The sequence below is a fragment of the Corythoichthys intestinalis genome, chromosome 8 (assembly GCF_030265065.1).
Source record: "Corythoichthys intestinalis isolate RoL2023-P3 chromosome 8, ASM3026506v1, whole genome shotgun sequence".
NCBI classification, from domain to species: Eukaryota; Metazoa; Chordata; class Actinopteri; order Syngnathiformes; family Syngnathidae; genus Corythoichthys; species Corythoichthys intestinalis.
Window position 1 is genome coordinate 55272006 of NC_080402.1, and position 21105 is coordinate 55293110.

At 40.3% G+C, this 21105-nt stretch overlaps 1 protein-coding gene across 3 annotated transcripts in view; it reads left to right on the forward strand.

Moving 5' to 3' along the window:
* The window catches only part of LOC130920021 (zinc finger protein 638-like), a 65651-nt gene that overhangs the window by 36601 nt on the left and 7945 nt on the right, over nucleotides 1–21105 (forward strand). For 2 of the 3 annotated variants that reach the window (XM_057842798.1, XM_057842797.1), the window contains exons 13-21: nucleotides 3347–3478; nucleotides 7299–7340; nucleotides 10374–10511; nucleotides 10598–10762; nucleotides 10852–11226; nucleotides 15844–16293; nucleotides 16377–16550; nucleotides 16639–16876; nucleotides 16958–17209. In XM_057842798.1, the coding sequence (XP_057698781.1) occupies nucleotides 3347–3478; nucleotides 7299–7340; nucleotides 10374–10511; nucleotides 10598–10762; nucleotides 10852–11226; nucleotides 15844–16293; nucleotides 16377–16550; nucleotides 16639–16876; nucleotides 16958–17209 (1966 nt within the window). The remainder of the gene's footprint in view (nucleotides 1–3346; nucleotides 3479–7298; nucleotides 7341–10373; nucleotides 10512–10597; nucleotides 10763–10851; nucleotides 11227–15843; nucleotides 16294–16376; nucleotides 16551–16638; nucleotides 16877–16957; nucleotides 17210–21105) is intronic. The other variant, XM_057842799.1, reaches the window with a different exon arrangement.

A 21105-nucleotide genomic window follows, 5' to 3' on the forward strand; every position in this document is an offset into this window, starting at 1 on the left:
GCTAACACGGTGGGTTTATGTTGGTGGGGGAAACATTCCCATCCTATGGAAGAATAGTACAGCGGTACCTCGACAGACGATCGCTTCGACACACGATCTTTTCGACATCCGGCGTAAAATTTGACTCGACATTCTTTTCTACATCCGACGACATGACCGCACCGCAGACGGACGCACGGCAAATTTTCTTCTGAGAGAAATCAACACAGGTTTTAAAAAGGTTGATACAGGTGGTGAAACAAGGAAAAAGGTGACACCATTGAAATGAAGATGCAAATTATAGAAAAATATGAGCATGGGGTGTGCATCCGCGAACTGGCTCAACAATACATCTCCACGGTCCTCCTCGAACCTCAGTTCGCCATTCTTTAGAAGTTAAGATAATTATTATTGTGATAACATCGCTAAAGAAATCGCCAGCTTCGTCAGGTTTTTATCTTTTTTTTTTTCATCATGTATTTTAGAACTTATCCAACACAAAACTCCTCCTGACCGCCAAAGTTGACGGTGTTCTCCAGGCATGAAAATCTCTCACCTTTCGGCGAAATTCGCCGTTTTGAAGTCAAAAAGGATGACCTACATGAATCGTGTAGATCCGAGGAGAAAACTTTTAAGGGGGGTGGGGGGGTTCGGGTGTAGGCATGTGCCGGTTACCTTCACGGTTTACCATGCTATGAAAACGTGGCGGTTACAAAACCACTAAAATTTTCCGTCATACAGTAGTACGTATTCGTTATTTTTCATGTGTCGAAAATGCAGCCAGAAGTGGCTTGGCGCGGCAGCACTTACCCCTTCCTCTGTTTGATGGTGCGAGTGTAAGTGACGCTATTCCAGCAAACCCAAAAAGAAACACTCCAAACGCAAGGCGTAAATTCTTCAATTTATTGATCTCTCAAATCGTGGTAACTGAAATATACCAAATGAATACATTTAAAACGTTGTACAATCGTATTTTTCCACGTGTGAGTCGCTTCAACAGTTTAGCTTCATGAAAAAGTTCGCCAAAAACAAAACACACATTTTCCTTTCAAATTCAATACACAAAGTTACTAAAAACTTACAAAGACGAATGATAGGCAAGGCTTAGTTAGGAGAGCAACTTCATTGAGGTTAATCACAGCCGCTGAGAGAGAATCAAGTTTGTATGTGGGGAGGAGAAAAAGAGCGTCAAAGATCGCTAATTGCGACAGATGATCTTGTCCTAAGAACAAATTCACGTTCGCTGGACGAGGTGAGGTCTCACTCCCAATTTTTTTTTTTTTTAGATGAATGCATTCGCCAGCATATTGAATTTGGTGAGTAATGGTTTGAATCGTTTTCATATTTTGCGGTATGACAAAGTTACTGCTGTTTGTCGCAGCTTGCGTTGAACACTGCCAGAGCGTCCGGTGAAAAAATAGCTCCCGTTAAGGTAGCGTCAAGCTTGTGTATTTAACGGTAATATAAAAGCAGTGTTGTCAGTAACGCGTTATGTGAGTAATGCGTAACTGTAATCTGATTACTTTCTTTCAGTAAAGAACAATCTAACGCGTTGATTTTTCTAAATCAGTAATCTGAGTAAAATTACTTTCCTTGATGCCTGTGGGTTACTATTTTGTTATTGCCCCATAATGTATGTAGAATGAAGAATACTGTAGTCATGGGAGTGACATCACATGTCACATTTTCTAATCAAGGATGGGAAAAAAAGGGTCACGTGTATTACCGTGATGCGTGAGCCGTGAGCGCTGGGAGTTTGCGGCCAAAACAACACAGCCTTGCTTCCCCTCCAGGATGCAATGAAATAGGCAGGAGATATACTACAAACGGCTGCATTTGCACACTGGAAACACAGCCATTACGTCACATTTTTGTCCAGTAAAGATGACAAAAATATCTCCGTGCGCTGCGAACTTTGCGCTGGCTCAAAAAGACTGTCGACCGCTATAAGCATCCAATTCAAGCACCACTTGGAATTACAGCACAACAGGTAACACGAAAGCCAGGACTTTTTGATACTGCTCGTGCTCAATCCTCGGTTCAAGCTCAGTTGTTGTTGAAGGTTTTGAAAGCTTAGGTTTAAAGAAATTCTAAATATCCATCTTGCCTCCTCAGCTGTAGTTTTGGCTAAGCAATGCAAACGGCTGTCTCTAAGGTGCTATCGTCACATGATCTGTTCGAAAAATAATTTGGACCCATTATGAAATAGTTTGAAGGATTCTTGTTCATTTCATTCATTTTTGTTGTTTATTTTATTGCTCTAAAACTTTTATAGACAACATTTTAATGGCCATATTCAATGGTCTTTATTTTCAAGGGGAAGCAGAATTTTTTACATTAGGCTTAATCTTTGAGTTTGTCGGGGTTTAATTAGTCATTGGAGTTGATTTGAACAAATTCTGTGCAGTTTGCCAGTTATTTGTCAGTTTCAGGGGTCCGGAGTGGCTAAGCTAGTGCGAGTCAATGGTGGTTGAAATCAACTCCTTCAACTAATTAAACCCCCGCTCGAATATTAAGCCTTATGTGAAAAATTAAAATGGTCAAATTCGCCACATGTAGGACGTTTCGCCGACAGAGGACATTTTGGCAGAACGCCGGAACATATTTCCTCCACACCTTTCTCACCTTTTTAACCCCTGACCCATTTTCATGCCTGGTTCTCAAGAAAACATTGAAAGCGAAAGTAAACTCTCAAACGGTCCGCTTCCTCTCTCTGTCACGTCAGCCACACGGTGCGTTCAGGTACGGAGAAAAACGTCCGCCACATTAGAACCCGATTCGTTACATAATAATTATTATTATATTATCAACTCGATTTGTATTTATAATTTATTTGTTTAGCTATGTGTAATTACTATTTGTAATTCTACCAGAAGTATTTAGTAAGGATTTAGTGTAGGTTTTTGGGCTGTGGAACAAATTAATGGGATTATAATGTATTCTTATGGGAAAATCCTGCTCGACGTACGACCATTTCGACTTACAAGGTCCTGGAACGAATTAACTTCATATGTCGAGGTACCACTGGACTTAGAAAATAACTACAACTTAGTCTTTCTCAAACGATTTTCATGAAATGTATTTACTTTTTTCCTAAACGTGTGATTAACACTATTTCAAATAAGGAGACAAATAAATATTCTTCTGAATGATTAGTATTTGACTCGTTTTTATTTTATGTGTTGAGCAACTAACGAAGCTGAATGTTTAAACATAAGGTTAACATCTTTCTTGATTAATAGTCATGGTAAATATGTGCATCGCTGGAGATGCACTCCAAAGGACGTTTCATGATTGATAAATGATTTACAAACTTGTGTTGCAGTTTTAGATAAAAAATACATATAAAATGTCTTTTTCTTTTCAGGCACTTGTATCTTTTCCGGACTTGAAGACTGCTCAAGAAGTGGTGAAAAGTTTTGCCTCTGTTCCTGCAAAGATCAATGACTGTGAACTGAAGCTGATGGATATCGAACATCACACTGGCACTGATAAACCAGTAAGGCTGTTAACATTTTTCTGATTTTGATTATTCGTCAGTTCCTTACAGTTGCAAAATAACCTTTATTTGCCAATTACGTTAAACACAATGTTACTGATATAGTTGGTGATACGTACATATAAGTGTGTGAACCTTTTTTAAATTTCTGATTATTTGATACAGAACATGATCGGATCTTCATAATGGTTATAAGCATGAACAGTATGATTAATCAATACAAGGATTGTTTTCATAATTTTGTTGAATGTAAAATTGGGATGCACCGAAATGAAAACACTTGAATGAAACAAAAAAGGAAAACGAGGCCCAAAACCACAACTTCAAAACAAATTACAATTCTTTAAATTTGTAATTATTTGGCTGGATCATTTTGTGCGTCAGCAGGACACATCCTCTGCGTCTGAGACCTGACAGGTAGTTTTCCTCGTATTAACAAAACAAAAAATCAGCTATTAACATGGTACCCGCGGGTTATTAAAAGTATTAAAAAAGCTTTGAATTTAGTTTTCCATTATTAATGGTATTAAAAGTATTAAATTGTAAGTCTGGATTTTTTTCACTGTGGTCTTTATTTTAAGAAATCTCGGTGCAACCTAAATTATATCCGTGAAGTTAAATTTTTTTATTTGATTTTTTTTTTTTTTTTTTTTTTAAATCCATAACGAAGATGACGCATAGAATTTTTACGATGCACTGCACTACAAATCGAACGTCATTTTTGGTCCGCATCGGCTGTCATTGGTCGAATTGCGTTTTGTTCCAGAGGGAGCGATGTCGTAACTGTCTTTTGTAACGAATACTCAGTTGGCAGAAAAAAAACGCACATTTTCTTAGTGTTTAAATAGTCTACTTATTTTTATTATCATTATAAATGCGTTTACACAATGAAAATGCTGGAAAAGTTTAAACCTCAATAAACAGATGTGGTTTTGCGGACCCGCAGAGGGGAAGATTAAAAAGGGCGTATGGCACGCTCAGGCTCTGCAATGACCATACAGCGCCTTCTTTTTTTTAATCCAAATTATTTATTTAATAACAAGTATTTCTTAGTTTAACATCCATACATCGTTCATATATATTTATTTAAAAAGTTAGTGTGAGAGAACCCTGGCCCGGCCTGACCATGACGTAATAATTGTCATTTTAATGTTTTCAGTTTTATTTAGCTGTTTCCAGCTTGCTATGTTTATAATTGCGATGTTTGTTTTCCGCTTTTCGTCTTACTGCGAAGAGGGAGGAAGTTACATCGGCCGCTGCCATAATGTTTTAGTCATCAGCCATCTGCTATGACCCGGGAGTTTAATGCCTGCTTTCACGCACACCACCTCCCGGGAAAGTCCCATGATACTAGGACACGACCCGTGAAATGTCCGCGTAAACTCCATGTCAGTCGACACAGAAAATTGTTTTCACACACAACTGCTGCACGGTTAAGTCCCGCGATATTCCCGGTATTTTGGAGTATGCGAAAGGGGCTCAAGTCACATCCAGATACTTGGGGTCACGGTTTATGGGTCTTGCAAAAGCAGTGGACCTGCTTAAACATTTTAAAGTAAGTTGCCAATTTCTCCAATTAAAATGTGTTAGATGCAATAATGTATTTCTGCACGGTTTGCCTTTCGAATGAATGTGAATTTCACCGTTTTAACTCAACAGTTAGCCATGTTCACTGGGGTCTTGGCAGGTGCACTAGCCTGTTACAGAAGATGGCTGGTCTGAGTCCTGTCCTCCTCCTCTTTTTGTACATAGTTATTGCGTGCGCGTGCGTGTGTGTTTATAAAAATTCTGAAAGACTTTATGTTACTTTAAATGTGTTTTAATTGTATCTTCAATGAATGTGCATTCTTTTGTCAAACACACTTAGTAATTGAGGTTAAATTTGATATTCAGTGCTTCATTGGTTTAATGTGATTCAATATTATCTAAATAATGGGTGCGAGAAAAGTATTAATTTTCAGTTCAAATGGCATTAAAAAAGGTCTTAAAAGTCTTAAATTTAGATGTGTCAATCCTGGGGGGACCCTGATTAAGATATACTGCCACTAGTATAGCACTGAGGTACTAATGTTTTTAAAAGAGTACTATATCAGCATTTAAAAGCAAACAGTACTTTTATTTCATTTTTATTGGATGCGCTTGAATTGGTAAATTGGAGCCTGTCTCTTTTAGTACAGCGGGGCAAGGGAGTGTGATGTAGTTTGATTGTATCCCAGATTCCCAAGTGTCAACCACTCTTTACGCTCACTGGCTGACCCTCGGTTTTAAACCAGGCGATGCTGACGCGTCAACACACTGTTGACACTCGCCCCAAATTTCAACAGCATGCATTTTACGAGCAGAGCGTCTATTGAGCAGCTCGATCGCTACACATGAGTATTGCAAGATCGTGCAAAGGTCTGAAGTATTTAAAGATAACAATACAACAAGCATTTGTCTTTTAGACTCCACGCGTTGGTCAGCTTTCTTTCTGAAAGAAGAAAAAAGGAGTCTTATGCTAAAGAGAAAAACATTTTTTTTCTACTGAAAAAAGAAATGGCTTTATTGATGAATTTTCTCAAGTTGGAGCACCATGCAGAGATTATTAAAACTGCATATTATTTTGAAAATCAACAGGATCCACCAAATTTTTACACGAGTGACTTCAGGTCTGCCCGATCAGTTGACGCAGGAGGGTTACGTCTCGCGACAAATGATAAACTGCCGTTCGTTTCGGGTGCGACACATTTAACTGCTTCTGGGACACGTCTGAAACGCACCGCTTTGCAACTGGTGTGTAACGGCCGCTTTTCACTGCGTTGACGCGTTGGCAACACCTGTCTAACACCAAGCGCATCTGCTGGCATTGCTGGTGTGTCAACGCAGCCACACACAAAAAAAGGTTCAGGACCTTAAGGATTATATTATACAGTTTTATATTTAGCAGGCTAGAAGATTAAAAATACATTGCCGATAACTATTCATTCATTCAAGTGTTTCAGATTTTTGCAAAAAGTATCAAAAAATTACCAAAATGCATATTATATCTGTATCGGTATCGAAACAGAAATTTGATATCGTGACAACCCTAACAGCTATGGTAAAACTAGTTCTTTGAAGTGTCAGGTGGTGTAACGTTGCGTCAAGGTGTTGGAAACTACCGTATTGGCCCGATTATAAGACAGCCCTCATTATAAGACGACCTCCTCTTTTTCAAGACTCAAGTTTGAAGAAAGACTTTTTAACACCAAATTAAGTTTTATACAGAAAATAATTACAGTACATCAGAAACAAATGATTATAACAATATATTTGAGAGAAAAAGTGTTATTTTGCCTCATTCAAATCTTAATAGCTGAACATTTAAATATGTAAACTAAAGTTCAATCATATTCATAAATGAATGGCTTCTGGTTTTTGAAATGTAAGTAAACCAATCTATTGTGATAAAACAACAAAATTGCAACAAGTGAAGTCTAACTGTAGCTGTGGTCTTGACACAAATCTGAATAAGGAAAAACATTGCAACACAATAATGCAAACTGGTTAAACTAAAAAGAGTAGCTGAGATCGGTCATGACAGAACATCGCTTCAATGATATCTGGCGCCATCTAGCGTTGTGAATGGGTATAATGTCTAGACCGCGAATATAAGACGACCCCCTCTTTTGCAGTGTTATTTCAGTGCAAAAAACACCGTCTTATATTCGGGCCAATACGGTAAGTGCTTCTGTTTACTGTAGAGTAAGACAGTTCTGGAACTTCATTGTATTTGTATATGATGTATTTTCTGTTCATAGATAATTATTTACATGGTTATTAAATAAATATTTTTGTATAGGTGGCTCTCTACAATCTACTTATGCAGTCGTTGGACCCACAGGTAAGTATTTACACAGTATCTCACAGTGGAATATTACTATATCCAGAAAAATGCACGATAAAGTCTTAACTCTGAGTTATGCTTCTGCATTGCGGTGACAGCGTAGCGACGATGTAGACCCTACGGCGTCAATGAACATTCGATAGACCCTACCCACCGACGTCACAAAATCACGTGATCGCTGTATTGTTCCGCCCCCTTGTCCGTCATTTTGTGTCTGTATTATCAATGGTCTCAATTGATCGAGCAATTTATAATGCATTTCATGGAAGACCCGGTGCTTTCGGATGCCGTAAACTCACTTGATGCGTTGCATAAAAGGCGTTATGTGGAAAAGCTTCAGTTTATCCATTCGCCAGATCCATATTTGATGCCTAAATCGATGTTTTACGACCCGCTGTCTCTGCTAGCTACCCTGATATTTACAACTATCTTGTCCACACAAAATCAGCCTATTCTCACGAAAGTTTGAAAAACTTTAAGAGCTTGGAGGCTTATAAATACTTCGTTGCTGGTTGGGTGAAACAGGTCCTCGTCCACGAAAATTCGGCAGGAATCTATCCTGTGCTTGGAAACGTGAGTTATGAAATTTTCAATTCAAAATCTTTTGTTCTTGCTAACATCCACTGTCAAGTCTAATGTATTTCATGTCATTTGTCAATGGAGCTAGGGCTTTTAATGTTTATATGGTTTAGCGATAGCACTCTCACTACATACATACTTGTATGTTGTCGGCGATTAGCCTAGCAATGATCTTAATTGTGGTTGTCAGCCCAAAACCCTCTAAATATATATTAAATGCATCTTACCAGATATAAAATGACTACTACATAATCTGTGGTAATCGTTTGGAGCCCAGTTTTCTCGTCTAATTGCAGCAGCCCATCTCGCTCTCTCCTCTCCGGGTTTCTCGGAATCCGGTAGAACTTCAAGTCTCTCCGTCTATCTTCTCTGTTATTGCAACCGACCGCCACACACGCATTCACCATTTTGATTATTAATGTTAACGAGCAGAAAAACACGCCGTAAATAGGAGGAATGTACGCAGCCGTAACAGGTAAACACGATGTGTTGACGGACAATTGGGCGGCACCAGTCAGGAGAGCGGAGTTGTGACGTCACGTGGGTAGGGTCTATAGTTCCGCGGCAAGGGAACACGTTGCTCTGTAGCCACTTGAGGGCTGTAGCGTTGTGTTTGTACGGTTTTGGGGGACTCTTGTCGACTTCCTCTAGTTTTCTTCCGGTTACACAACAATGCCAACGTAGATGGAACGCTTGAATGTGGATCTTCAGCTCCTCAACATTGAACAACAAATGTTGATCATACAAATGTTGAGGCGCAGGCAACGCAGAAGACTGTTGCGGAGGTGGTTTGTCCGACTCTTTATGTCTCGCAGTCGCATTTAGAATTTTAGCATCGGGTGACAGCCAGCAAGCTTCGTTGTCCAGCGTTTTGTCCGATTTCTTGAAAGTCATAGCAGATTTCTGGCGACAATGCAACTTCCCAAACTGCATTGGAAGCCTTAATGGTAAACACGTCATCATAAGAGCACAGAGGCTTTCTCAATCAATGATAAAGTATCAAGTGTGTGGACTGTCTGTTGTTGAAAATCAAAACATCAAAACAACTCAACAGACTCACAGCAAACATATGTACACAATAAATTATAAAGTGCACAAACCCAAAATAGGACATAAAAGCTTAGTGTGGCCATTCGCTTCCGAACACACACATACTTGTCTCAGCGGTTCCTCAATTTTTGTTATGCAATCGCTGACCTCCAGCCCCGTATTTTCAGCAATCTCCTTCCACGAACTGCTTGCCATTTGGCAGATTTTATAATGTCTTGTAGAGGTTGTCGTGCTTGCGGATCTGTTCAATGATACTCTCATCGGCTTGGTCCATTTTTGTGTGTAGCACACCAATGTTTGAAAATGGCGTTGATTTCGCGCTGAACTGGAAACAACAGTCTGAGCGGACCAATCACAGTCCATTTGTGTCACATCACCACGCGTTGACGTGACGCCCAGTCAGGGTTCTGTGGAGGTGTACGTCAGGCTACGGGCGGAGGGTCGTGAATCGGGTCTGCCTTGGCAGCGTAGGTCTGCCACAGTAGCATAACTCAGCCTTTAGGGAGCAAATGTTGTCAATAGCTCCCTTATTGTCTTTGTAGAAATCCAATTTCAAAGAGAAATTTCAGAGATCATTTTACAGTAGGACTTATTTGCAGTTCCAATATTTGATACCAATGAATTTCTTGGAATTTTTCATTGTGCAGCTTTGAATCGTCATATCACACTGGCCACTAGTGCTGACCATAAAGGGATTATGATTGAATTACCGTATTTTCCGCACTATAAGGCGCACCTTCAATGAATGGCCTATTTTTAAAACTTTTTTCATATATAAGGCGCACTACATTATAAGTCGTAGTACTAGTAGTGGTTGGGGTTGCGTTATGCGTCCACTAGATGGAGCTGCGCTAAAGGGAATGTCATGCCATGATGAACCAATATCGATCTGTATACAAGGCACATCGGATTATAAGGTGCACTGTCTGCGTTTGACAAAATTGAAGGCTTTAAGGTGCGCCTTATAGTAGGGAAAATGCGGTACTTGTTTGATCCGTAGCATGTTAACAAATAGAAGAAAATTTAAATTGTTTTCTAAGGCAAAAAATGTTTGCAAATTTCTCAATTTTATTGATTACAAGGATTATCAGTCTGCTTTAATTGGAAACTAATGAAATCGGGAAAATTGTTCAACTGCAGAGTAGCTGAAATATGAGGATTTGGACACTTGCTTAATATATGAATTATACAATGGCTTTATGAGATAAAGCGATCATCAGAATAGTTGTTCGAATTGTTTAATGATCGATTAGTCAGTGGTTAATCGATTTCTTTAGACAGTTCTACTGACATAATGTAATGTTAGCTCTTATTTTGCAGGAGTCTTGAGTCGCTGGTATTCTATGATCTGATTAAACTCCATTATCATTGAGTCATGGAATTTTCTTTTTGCTCATTAAGGAGACTTCAGCTCCAGTTAGCTGGAACAGCCTCGTGGTTATCAATAATGTTCCAGACTCGCCAAGAAGCTCCTCTGAAGTCAAACAACTGGTTCAGCGTTTTGGGACTGTGGTCAAATGTTTGGAACTTAAAAATATGGTAATTCAATGATGGCAATTAAATTTGTCGATCATCCATGTAAATTTTCACTTTCTGTAATCAGTGATCATTTTCTTCTTGGTCAGGTGATTTGTGAAATGGCAACTGGAGCCATGGCACTGTCTGTCTACAAACGTTTCCAGAACTTCCCATGCGTTATCCAAACCAATCCTCTGTTCTTTTCCCGCAAACCTGACCCCAAAGCTAACACGTGTACTCTAAAAAAACCTCCAAACTTGCAGTCACCTGAGGTATGTGTACTAAATAATGCATAGATTTACGCTTCTAATTTTAGCCGAAAAATATTTTTCACATGCCTGTAATTGATCTCATGTTGTAGGTTATTGTGAATGATGAAGACAATACAGGTGCAGCTGAACAAAAAGAGACGGAACTTAAAGAAAATATTTCAGTGGAGAGTGATAACGAGCCAGATACACTAGTAGCCCCTCAAGAGGTGGTTCAAGCAGATGAAGTGCTGGGAGAAGATGAAAGCATTTCCACTCATATGCCCAGTGATGCGCTGTCTGAATCTGCACTTGAAGCAGCTGCAAAGACTGACGAAGAGAATATATCCTCTATTGATTCAGTCATGACATCTGACAAAGGTGCTTCAGGAAAGGAGTCTATTATGGAGACAACTGTGAATGCAGATGACTTAGAAAATAAAACTCATGCTGGTGAAGATACTTCTGTACCATTGGCTATTTCAGAGGTAAGAAATACCGTGCTTTGTTTGCTCACAAAGGTTATAATTTTTTATTTTTTTACAACCTTTTTCCCCTGTATCAAATTTGATGAACATTTGATGGTAATGAAAGTAATTGACCTTCGTTTGGTCATATTTTTGAAAATTTTCCACCTGGACTCAAAATGAAAATTGCGTAAAGCCTACCAACAACCACAATGTATTATAATGTATTAGTCATAAAATAACCAAGGGCAGTTTTCTATTTAACACGGGAACAAAACACATAATCAGGGTAAAGATCGTACAAAATAGGCCACTAAAAGTCAAAATATTGTGATTCTCATTGTCGGTTAGCAACAGTGAATCGAAGTGGAACATTGCGTACATGCGACATGGATCTCCTGCAATCCAACGTTGTAGTGCATGTACGAAAGTGAGAACATAAACCTAAAACTCCAGAGTTCTGGGATAGTTTTAGGCCTACAATTAATCAGTTGTTGAACAAAACTGATTTCCCCAAGTCTACATAGCTTATACAGTGAAAGGGTAAGTGAAACTACATGATTCTGGAAATGCTGTTGGCTAAGATATGTCACTACTAAACGAGATGGATTTCACCCAAATTTACATGGCTTATAAAGTGAAAGTAAAATTAAAACTGAACTCCAGTGTGTCATGATGCGAGTGCAACTTATTATTGATCAATTTTCAGTCAAATTGACATGTAATGGCCCTTGTGATAACTTAGCACAGTTTTGCATTTCATATCATTGAATTTAATATGTACTCAATACTTTTTCATTTTGAGTGGACTTTTTTAAAAGTTTTGAATGGAGTTTGGTTTCTTCAATTATACCAAAGGTTAGGCCAATCATGATGCTGGATTTTGATTTCGGGGGGAAAAAAGTTTTTAAAAAATTAAAGCGCTATTGCCCACTTAGGTTTTAAGGTCATCAGAACGGGCTCGAAGGCCAGTGTCTTGTGGCCGACCATGGTCCGAAAAGTCAACATGGTTCCCCCTCCCCATGGGCTCAACACATGTGGGAGGGGCCAAAGGGGTCTGGTGCTTAGTGAGTTGTCAGCAGCCAAAGGCAGGGACCTTGGTGGTCGGACTCCCAGCTTCAGAAGCTAACTCTTAGGACATGGAATGTCACCTTTCTGGCAGGGAAGGAGCCCGAGCTGGTGTGCCAGGCAGAGATGTTCCGACTAGATATAGTCAGACTCCCCTCAACACACATTTTGGGTTCTGGTACCATTCCTACCTACAGGACTTGTACCGCATGTTTTGGACACGCGGGTGAAGAGAGTGGCAGAGCTGTCAACTGATCACCACGTTTGCTCTGATGATGGGGGAAGATGCTGGCCAGAGCTGGCAGACCCAAACGTATTGTGAGGGTCTGCTGGAAACATTTGGCAGAATCCCCTGTCAGAAAGAGCTTCAACACCCACCTCCGACAGAACTTCTCCCTTGTCCCGGTGAAGGTGGGAGACATTGAGTGGTTCATGTTCTGCGCTAGAGCAGGGCGGTAAACCGAAAATTTACCGTTACCGAAATTCTTCACGATGACCGACATAATTTTGACCATGTCGGTAAATTCGGTAATTTAATAAAGGAAGAAAATATAGTCTTTTCATCCCGCTTTGACTCTGTGTTGTTCGGCTATGTTCATTCCCCCTTTAAGAAAGCAGACAGTGAGCTTACGTTTGGAGTCACATGGTTTTCAGGAAGCCAATCAAACAGAAGCCCGGTAGGCTAACGCTGGCTGCTAACGCTAGCGGCTAACGCTACAAGTAAACGGGATGAAGTCGAAACTTTCACCCGACATTAAGTAAACTCTTGACGGGTTCCAGATAGGGATGGAAGAACCGAGGCTTTCTGAAACAATGAACCACTTTTAAGACAATTGCCCTAAATTGAATCACTGTTTGACACACTGCAAGAGCCCCACCTACTGGATAAACAGTGCACGTTTCTTTTTAAAAGTAAAATTGACAAATTGCCTCAGCATTACATATCTTCAATAGAATTAAGTGGATGTCGTCTATTTCAACCAGGAGATCGTGTCGTCATTAAGTGTGATTTACACAATTAAAGTTGACCTCTTTAAGCCTGTGTAATTGCTTTTGTCTGTGAAGATGTGTTCAAAGCAGTATTTGTAATACACGACAGTGCTAGTCTTGTAAGTGGCTCGTCCTAGATGACGGGGAGTAACTATGTATTGTTTATTTTTTGTAAAAATTACAGTACAGTAAGCACAGTGCTTGGGAACAGGAATATTATTTATTGCATACTGTAAGGATTTCCAAAATCATAAGATGTAAATAATTGAGCCGAATAAAAGAAAGGAAAGGTTTGTGAAACATTTTATTTTTTAATTAAGTATAATTTCTGGGGGGCGGGTGGATGTGTCGTATTTGTATCTATTCTAAATATCTAAACGTATGCCACTATCTAGTGTATAACAATGCGGAATTAATTTAATGAAATTCAAGTGATGATATTTTTCAAGTCATACAAGCTGTTATAAATGTTCACACAAGAATTCTTATTGTTTACAAGATTTTTTTTTAATACTTAATGTTTAGACTGCATGTGCAATTGTTAAATTGAAAGCTGGTAAATAAATTTAACGAGAAACTGTTAATTTGTATTCCATGCATTGATTCAAATTTTCAAATTATATAACAGTTTGCTTGGGCGAATTTATCGTCATTTATCGTTATCGAGGTAAATCTGCCCAATTTATCGTGATACGTACTTAAGGCCATATCGCCCAGCCCTATTCTGCGCCTCCATTGTTCAGGCGGCATATCAGGGCTGGGCCGTAAGGTGGTTGGTGCCTGTCGTTGCGGCAATCCCCGAACCCGCTAGTGGACACCAACGGTAAGGGATGCCGTCAAGCTGAAGAAAGAGGCCTACCTGGCCTTTTTGGCCTGTGGGACTCCGGATGCAGCTGACGGGGTACCAGCTGACCAAGCAGAATGCAGCTTCGGCGGTCGCTTAGGCAAAATCCTCAGACATGGGAGGAGTTCGGAAAACGACTTCCGGATGACTTTAAGGAAATTCTGGTCCACCATCCAGCGTCTCAGGAGAGGAAAGCATACCATTAACACTGTGTATAGTGGAGATTGGGCACTGCTGACCTTGACTTGGGATGTCGTGAGTCGGTGGGGAGAATACTTCGAAGACCTCCTAAATTCCACTGACATGGCTCCCTTTGAGGAAGCAGAGTCTTGGGACTCCGAGGTGCACCCCCCTATCTCTGGGATCGAAGTCAATGAGGTGGTTGGAAAGCTCTTCGGTGACAGGACCCCAGGGGTGGATAAGATCTGCCCGAGTTCCTGAAGTGTTTGGATGTTGTGGTGCTGCCGTGGCTTACATGCCTCACAACATCGCGTGGACATCGATGATGTTGCCTCTAGATTGGCAGACCTGGGTAGTGGTTCCCCTCTTTAAGAAGTGGGACCGGAGGGTATGTTCCACCAATTGAGGCTTCACACTCATCAGCCCTTCTGGTAAAGTCTATTCAGAGGTACTTGAGAGGAAGGTCTGTCGGGAAGTGGAATCTCTAATTGATTCAGGAGGAGCAAAGTGGGTTTCGTCCAGGCTGTGGAACAGTGGACCAGCTCTACACCCTCGGCATCGTCCTCAAGGGTGCATGAGTGTTGAGCCAAAAGTCGAAGCTCTCGAGTTACCAGTCAATCTCTGTTCCTACTTTAACCTATGGTCACAAACTGTACGTTGTGACCAAAATAAAATCCCGGATGCAAGCAGCCGAAATGAGTTTCCTCTGCAGTGTGTCTAGTCGCTCAGGCATCCAGGAGGGACTTCGGGTCAAGCCACAACTTCTCTGTGTTGAGAGGAGCCCGGGGACGACCCAGGAGAGGCCGTTTACATGGTGACTCTCCGACACCAAGACGCAACAATTGTGTTGCGGAATGGCTTCGCTTTTATATGGTGATGGCAAAAACGGAAGGCAAAGACTCAAACCTTTGATTCTGGGTTCCAAAGTGGAAGGATTCCATTGCTGGACTTGCTCCGCAACCAAGCTCTTGTGCCGATGACGTTAGCACTTTCACCTGTCACTTTGGGCATGCGCAACGCTGCTACTAAACATTAAAAGCAGCAAAATGGTGCAATTTCAGCAATAATTTACAGTTTTTATAATATTTTTAATTTAAATATTCAATGTTTGCATTTGTGTGTCTTTTGGAGCAAAAGAAAAATACCATTGCGTGGAGTGGGCGGGTATGTTGTCTTCCGGGCTGAAAAGTTTGATGGTTTCAAAGAAGTGCATAACTGGCTGTCGCCTTGTAAATCGGCACTGCCCCCTAGGGCCTGGCATGAATACTACACTACATCGTTTTCAAGTGGAATTGCAACATTGTTCGAATGGAGACAGAACTATACGACAAATTTCATGTTTACATTTATACTCTTGGAGCGTCACCATGTAAACTGCCTCTCTCTTGGCTGGCCTGGGAACGCGTTGGGATCCCGCCGGAGGAGTTTGGTTGAAGTAGCTGGGGAGAGGGAAGTCTGGGCGACCCGACCTCTGATTAAGTGGTAGATGATGGATGGTTGCTTAATACAAACAAACAAATCCTGTTTTTGATGATATACTCACTGTTTCTCACTAGGATATTACAGAGGATCAAGCTGGAACAAGTACTAACCACCATGCAATTACAGTGGCGGATTCTGCAAATAATAATCAAACGAGTGTGGAGACAGAAGAAGAAAATGTAATAACTGAAGAACTAGATGAACAAAAAGTAGTTGAGGATACAAAAGGGACCGAAAAGAACCACACAAAGACTGGTGTCAAGACTCAAGACGGGGAGCAACGTGAGAAAGAAGCAAGAAAGGGGAATGATCGGCGAGTTAAGGAGAGGAGTACTCCTGAGAAATGGCCATGGTCCAAATACGATAGGGATCAAGACTATAGAACCAAAAGAGAGAGGAGGGAAAAGGGGAGAAGGAAGGAACACTATGATAGGTCCTCGGGTTCTAGATCATCCCACAGGATTGAGACCTCTAAGATGGTTGAACAAAAAATCTCAGACAAAACGGACGAATTGCCCAAAATGGTGAGCTGTATTTCATAAAAACTACACCTTAAACCAACTGTTATTAGTACTATTGTCACTGATGTATTCTTTTATAAAATTAGGATGAGGATGAAGATTTTGATTCATTCCTGTCGAGCATGGGCGATTTTGTGACTGTGGATGAAGTTGGGGATGTGACCGACATGGATGACTTCCCCGAATCCAATCCTCCTGCCCTAGAAGAAACCACCGAGCAAAAGGCCTCTCTCACAGATGTCCAACAGGATATTGATGAGGTAAAACATTCACATGCTTTTCACAAGCTCGAGTCATCAGAGAACATTTGTTGACGATGTACTTGGACTTTTTGCCACCCTGTTTAAGGTCATACCCATGGAAGTGAGTGAAGGAGTGACGGCTCATCGTATCATATCTGAGGATACCATAACAGATGTTGGACATCAGCCTACAACTTTAGCTGAGACTTCTAATGGAAAACTGTCAGATGTAATTGGCACACAGAGTTCCGACATTGCAGCCCCACCCATTGAAACAGAGGAAGAACATTTTCCAGTTAACCAAAATCTGGTGCCAACTTGTCAACTAGAGAAAAATGAGACAGGTAGAATATTTATATATGGATGTAGCCTTGAAGATTTTTACTTTCGATTTCATGTTGTTTTTTTTATCTGTCAATTTATAGAAGCATTCCCCTCTGTGGAATCTATTGTCAAAGTTGAGACTCTTCTGAAGTCAATCTCAGAAAGCACAATGGTCATTGCAGAGTCGACATCTGATGAATCCACCGGTTTGCTGGAAATGACTTCAGGAAATGCTGCAGAAAAAAAGCAAAATGAAGCCACAACCGAGGTCGACATCATTTTAGACAATAGGGAAACTCCAATGTTGGAAAAAGCACAGGACACAAGGACAAGCCTTCTTTCTGATGAACCAGGTAAACATTTTTTTTTTATTTGTATAGACCCTACTCACCAACATCACAGAATGACGTGTCGCTGTATCCGGCCGCCATATTGTCCGTCTCTGTTTAGCCCTATTCTCAATGGTTTCAATTAGTCGTTCAGTTTATAGAGCAATTCATGGAAGCCCTGGTGCTTTAAGATACTGTAAACTCATTGGATGCGTTGCATAAAAGGCGTTATGTGGAAAAGCTTCAGTCTATCCATTCGCCAGATCCACATTTGATGCCTAAATCAATATTTTTCAACCCGCTGTCTTCGCCCTCTCTGCCTGACATCTGCTACCCTGATATCTACAACTCTCTTGTCCACACAAAATCAGCCTATTCTCACGAAAGTTTGAAAAACTTTAAGAGCAGCACTCTAGGCAACATTACCCCGTGTGACCCTTTACTTCCAATTTTCTAAAATGGCGACAATCAATGAAAAAAAAAAAAGTTGACTGCGATGGCCGACGCTTCAAGGATAGGTGGATATTGGACTATTTCTTCAATAAAACACGCAACAACTGTGTCTGCCTCATTTGCAATGAGACAGTCGCTGTTTTCAAAGAGTTCGATGTGACGCGATAATATTACGGAACAAGACACGCTGACATGTACGATAACATTACAGGGAAGATACGCAGCGAGAAATTATAGCAACTTGAAGCTAGTTTAATTTCACAGCAGCAGTATTTCGCAAGAGCCCGAGTGTCGAAAGAGAACGCCACAAAGACGAGATTGTTGAAATTATGAATTTTAAAAAAAATAATAAAGCAAATGTGACGCACAGAAGGGCTTGCTAAAATTTGTTTAAATATATTGTTCTATGTAAATCAGCCAAGGTAGCCCCCCGCATTTTTTACCACACCAAATCTGGCCCCCTTTGCAAAAGGTTTGGACACACCTGTTTAACTGATGATCCGTAGACGAGGCCAGCTTCTTTCCCTTGGTACCAGCTAAATATTATTCAAGATGTAATGGAAGAAATAAGCATCTTGAATTTGAAACTGTATGTTGTCGGCGATTAGCCTCGCAATGATCTTAATTGTGGTTGTCAGCCCAAAACCCTCTAAATATATATTAAATGCATCTTACCAGATATAAAATGACTACTACATAATCCGTGTTAATCGTTTGGGGCCCAGTTCTCTCGTCGAATTGCAGCAGTCCATCTCGCTGTCCTCTCCGGGTCTCTCGGAATACGGTAGAACTTCAAGTCTCTCCGTCTATCTTCTCTGTTATTGCAACCAACCGCCACACACGCCACCATTTTGATTATTAATGTTAACGAGCAGAAAAACACGCCATAATAGGAGGAATTTACGTAGCAGTAATGCGTCAAAACGACGAGTAGACGGACAATATGGCGCGGAGGTGTGGTTGTGACGTCATGTGAGTAGGATCTATAATATCAAATTCCCTAGTCCTCTGCCAGTAAATTAGTTTAAAATCAATACTGAGTATTTCGGGTTTTTTTTCATCTTTCGAGCGCTGTAAAATAAGTAGTGATGTACAATGGCCCTCCAAGGATCCCTTCATTTTATCGAGGCCTTTTCTGTTGATCCAAAATTAAAGACATACATTGGTACCTCGACATACGATCCCACAGCATTACGTTCCTTTCGACATACAGTGCTGCTCGAAAGTTTGTGAACCCCACAGCGATGGTCAGATTTTTTGTAAAAAAAACTAAAATAACCTTATTAAATGTTAAGTTATACCCAAATCCACAATACTGACATTCCAAATAATGGACTGAAACAAAAGAAATAGTTATATTGTCATTCTTTATTTAACAAAAGTGGTTGATTTAAGAAAAACTCAGATATCATGTGTGCAAAAGTATGTGAACCCCTTCAGTTAATAGGATATTGCGCCTCCTTTTGCAGAGATTACCTCAACCAAACGGTTTCTGTAGTGACTAATCAGCCTCTCACATCTACTTTGGGGGATTTTTGCCCATTCTTCCTTGCAGAACGCAGTCAGTTGAGAGAGGTTTGATGGGCGTCTGGCATGAACTGCTCGCTTCAGGTCCCGCCACAGCATTTCAATGGGATTTAGGTCAGGACTTTGACTGGGCCAGTCCAGAACACGAATCTTCTTCTTTTTCAGCCATTCCTTGGTTGTATTGCTGGAATGCTTTGGATCATTATCATGTTGCATGATCCACCTTCTGCCAAGCTTTAACTTCAAAACAGATGGCGTCAGGTTATGTTCTAGGATTTGACAATATTCCTCAGAATTCATGATTCCCTGGACTATGTGGAGTTGTCCAGGTCCTGAGGATGAAAAGCAAGCCCAGATCTTGACATTCCCACCTCCATGCTTCACTGTTGGGAGAAGGTTCTTTTGGTGGTATGCAGTGTTGACTTTTCGCCAGACATGGCGGTTTTGGTTGTGACCAAACAGTTCAATTTTGCACCTACATCAGTTGATGAAAACTCTTTTTAATTTAGTCTCGACAACACAACTGTTAAAAAAACAAAAAAAAAAAACGACTGAATTGATTGATTAGGAAATCAGGTTGAAATAATAGAAAATTCCAAAATGTTGAGGGGGTTCACAAACTTTTGAGCAGCACTGTATGACGTAAAATTTGACTCGCTCGAAAGACGGCAATTTATGACAGCGTCGCAATTTCATTGTTTTCCCGCAAGACGGACGCACAGCGGATTTTCCGGACAAAAATGAACATGGGTCCCAAGAAGGTTAGTGAAGGTCGTGAAAGGAAAGAATGTGACGCTTACCATTGAAATTAAGATGGAATTGATGGAATATGTCTACGATCTCGACGGACCTCCCTCCGACCTCAATTCGCCAGTCTTTATAAGTTAAACTGACAATTATTTTTATTATTGTAACATCAGGAAGTCGCCAGGTTCATCAGGTTTTTTATCATTTATTTCTGAACTTGTGCAACACAACATGGTTTTGTCCGCCGTAGCTGACGCCAACTGCAAGAGAACATCCAAAGTGAAAACTCTAAAACGCACCCCTCTCTTGTCTGTCACACGGTTCAGTAACAGAAGGCAAAACACATCCGCCACACTAAAACCAGATTCGTTACATAATTATTATTATAATATTATTGTTCGGATTTGTATTCATAATTTATTTGATTTATGATGTGTAATTGCTATTTGTAATTGTACTAGCAGTTTTTATTAAGTATTCAGCGTAGGGTTTTGGGCTGTGGAACAAATTAATCGAATTATAATGTATTCTTATGGTAAAGTCACGCTCGACATGCGACCATTTCAACTTACAAACTTAATTTATGATGTACTCAAATTTACATAAAAATACTAATACAATTAAGGCCTTATAAGATGTGCTCCCATTAATGCCAGGAAACTAAAGTGACTTTGTGAGGGGAGTCCTTTTTAAGTTTTTTTTTTTTTCTTTTAATATTCTTTCATGATTGCTCCCATGCTTGTACAGTGCCACAGCCTTTCACCCATCCTCCTGCTAAGCAGTGCGACCAAACTGGTTTTCTTGGTCACTAGTCCAGCTGGCGTTTGGTACTTAACGGTAATGATGATTGACAGGTTGCGAGCAGACGTAAGGAAGTAAAGCGGAAGTACCTCGGAAACATGTCAATAGTTTTTTGCCAATGTCGTTCAGGCCCAATTTGGCCCTTAAAGCAACAAGTGATGCTTACTGTCATACATATAACAATATGTTTGCATTTATGTGTGCTGTTCAGAATTTAAAGAGAGATACATACCATCGATAGCTTGTTTATTTAGCCATAGACACAATATATATATAAAATACAGTGATTCCTAGTTTTTCACAGGCAATGGGGACCAGAACCCCTCATGATAAGTGAAAAACAGCAGAGTAGCTTTTGTAGCGCCATTATGTGGACACTGATAAACGAAGAT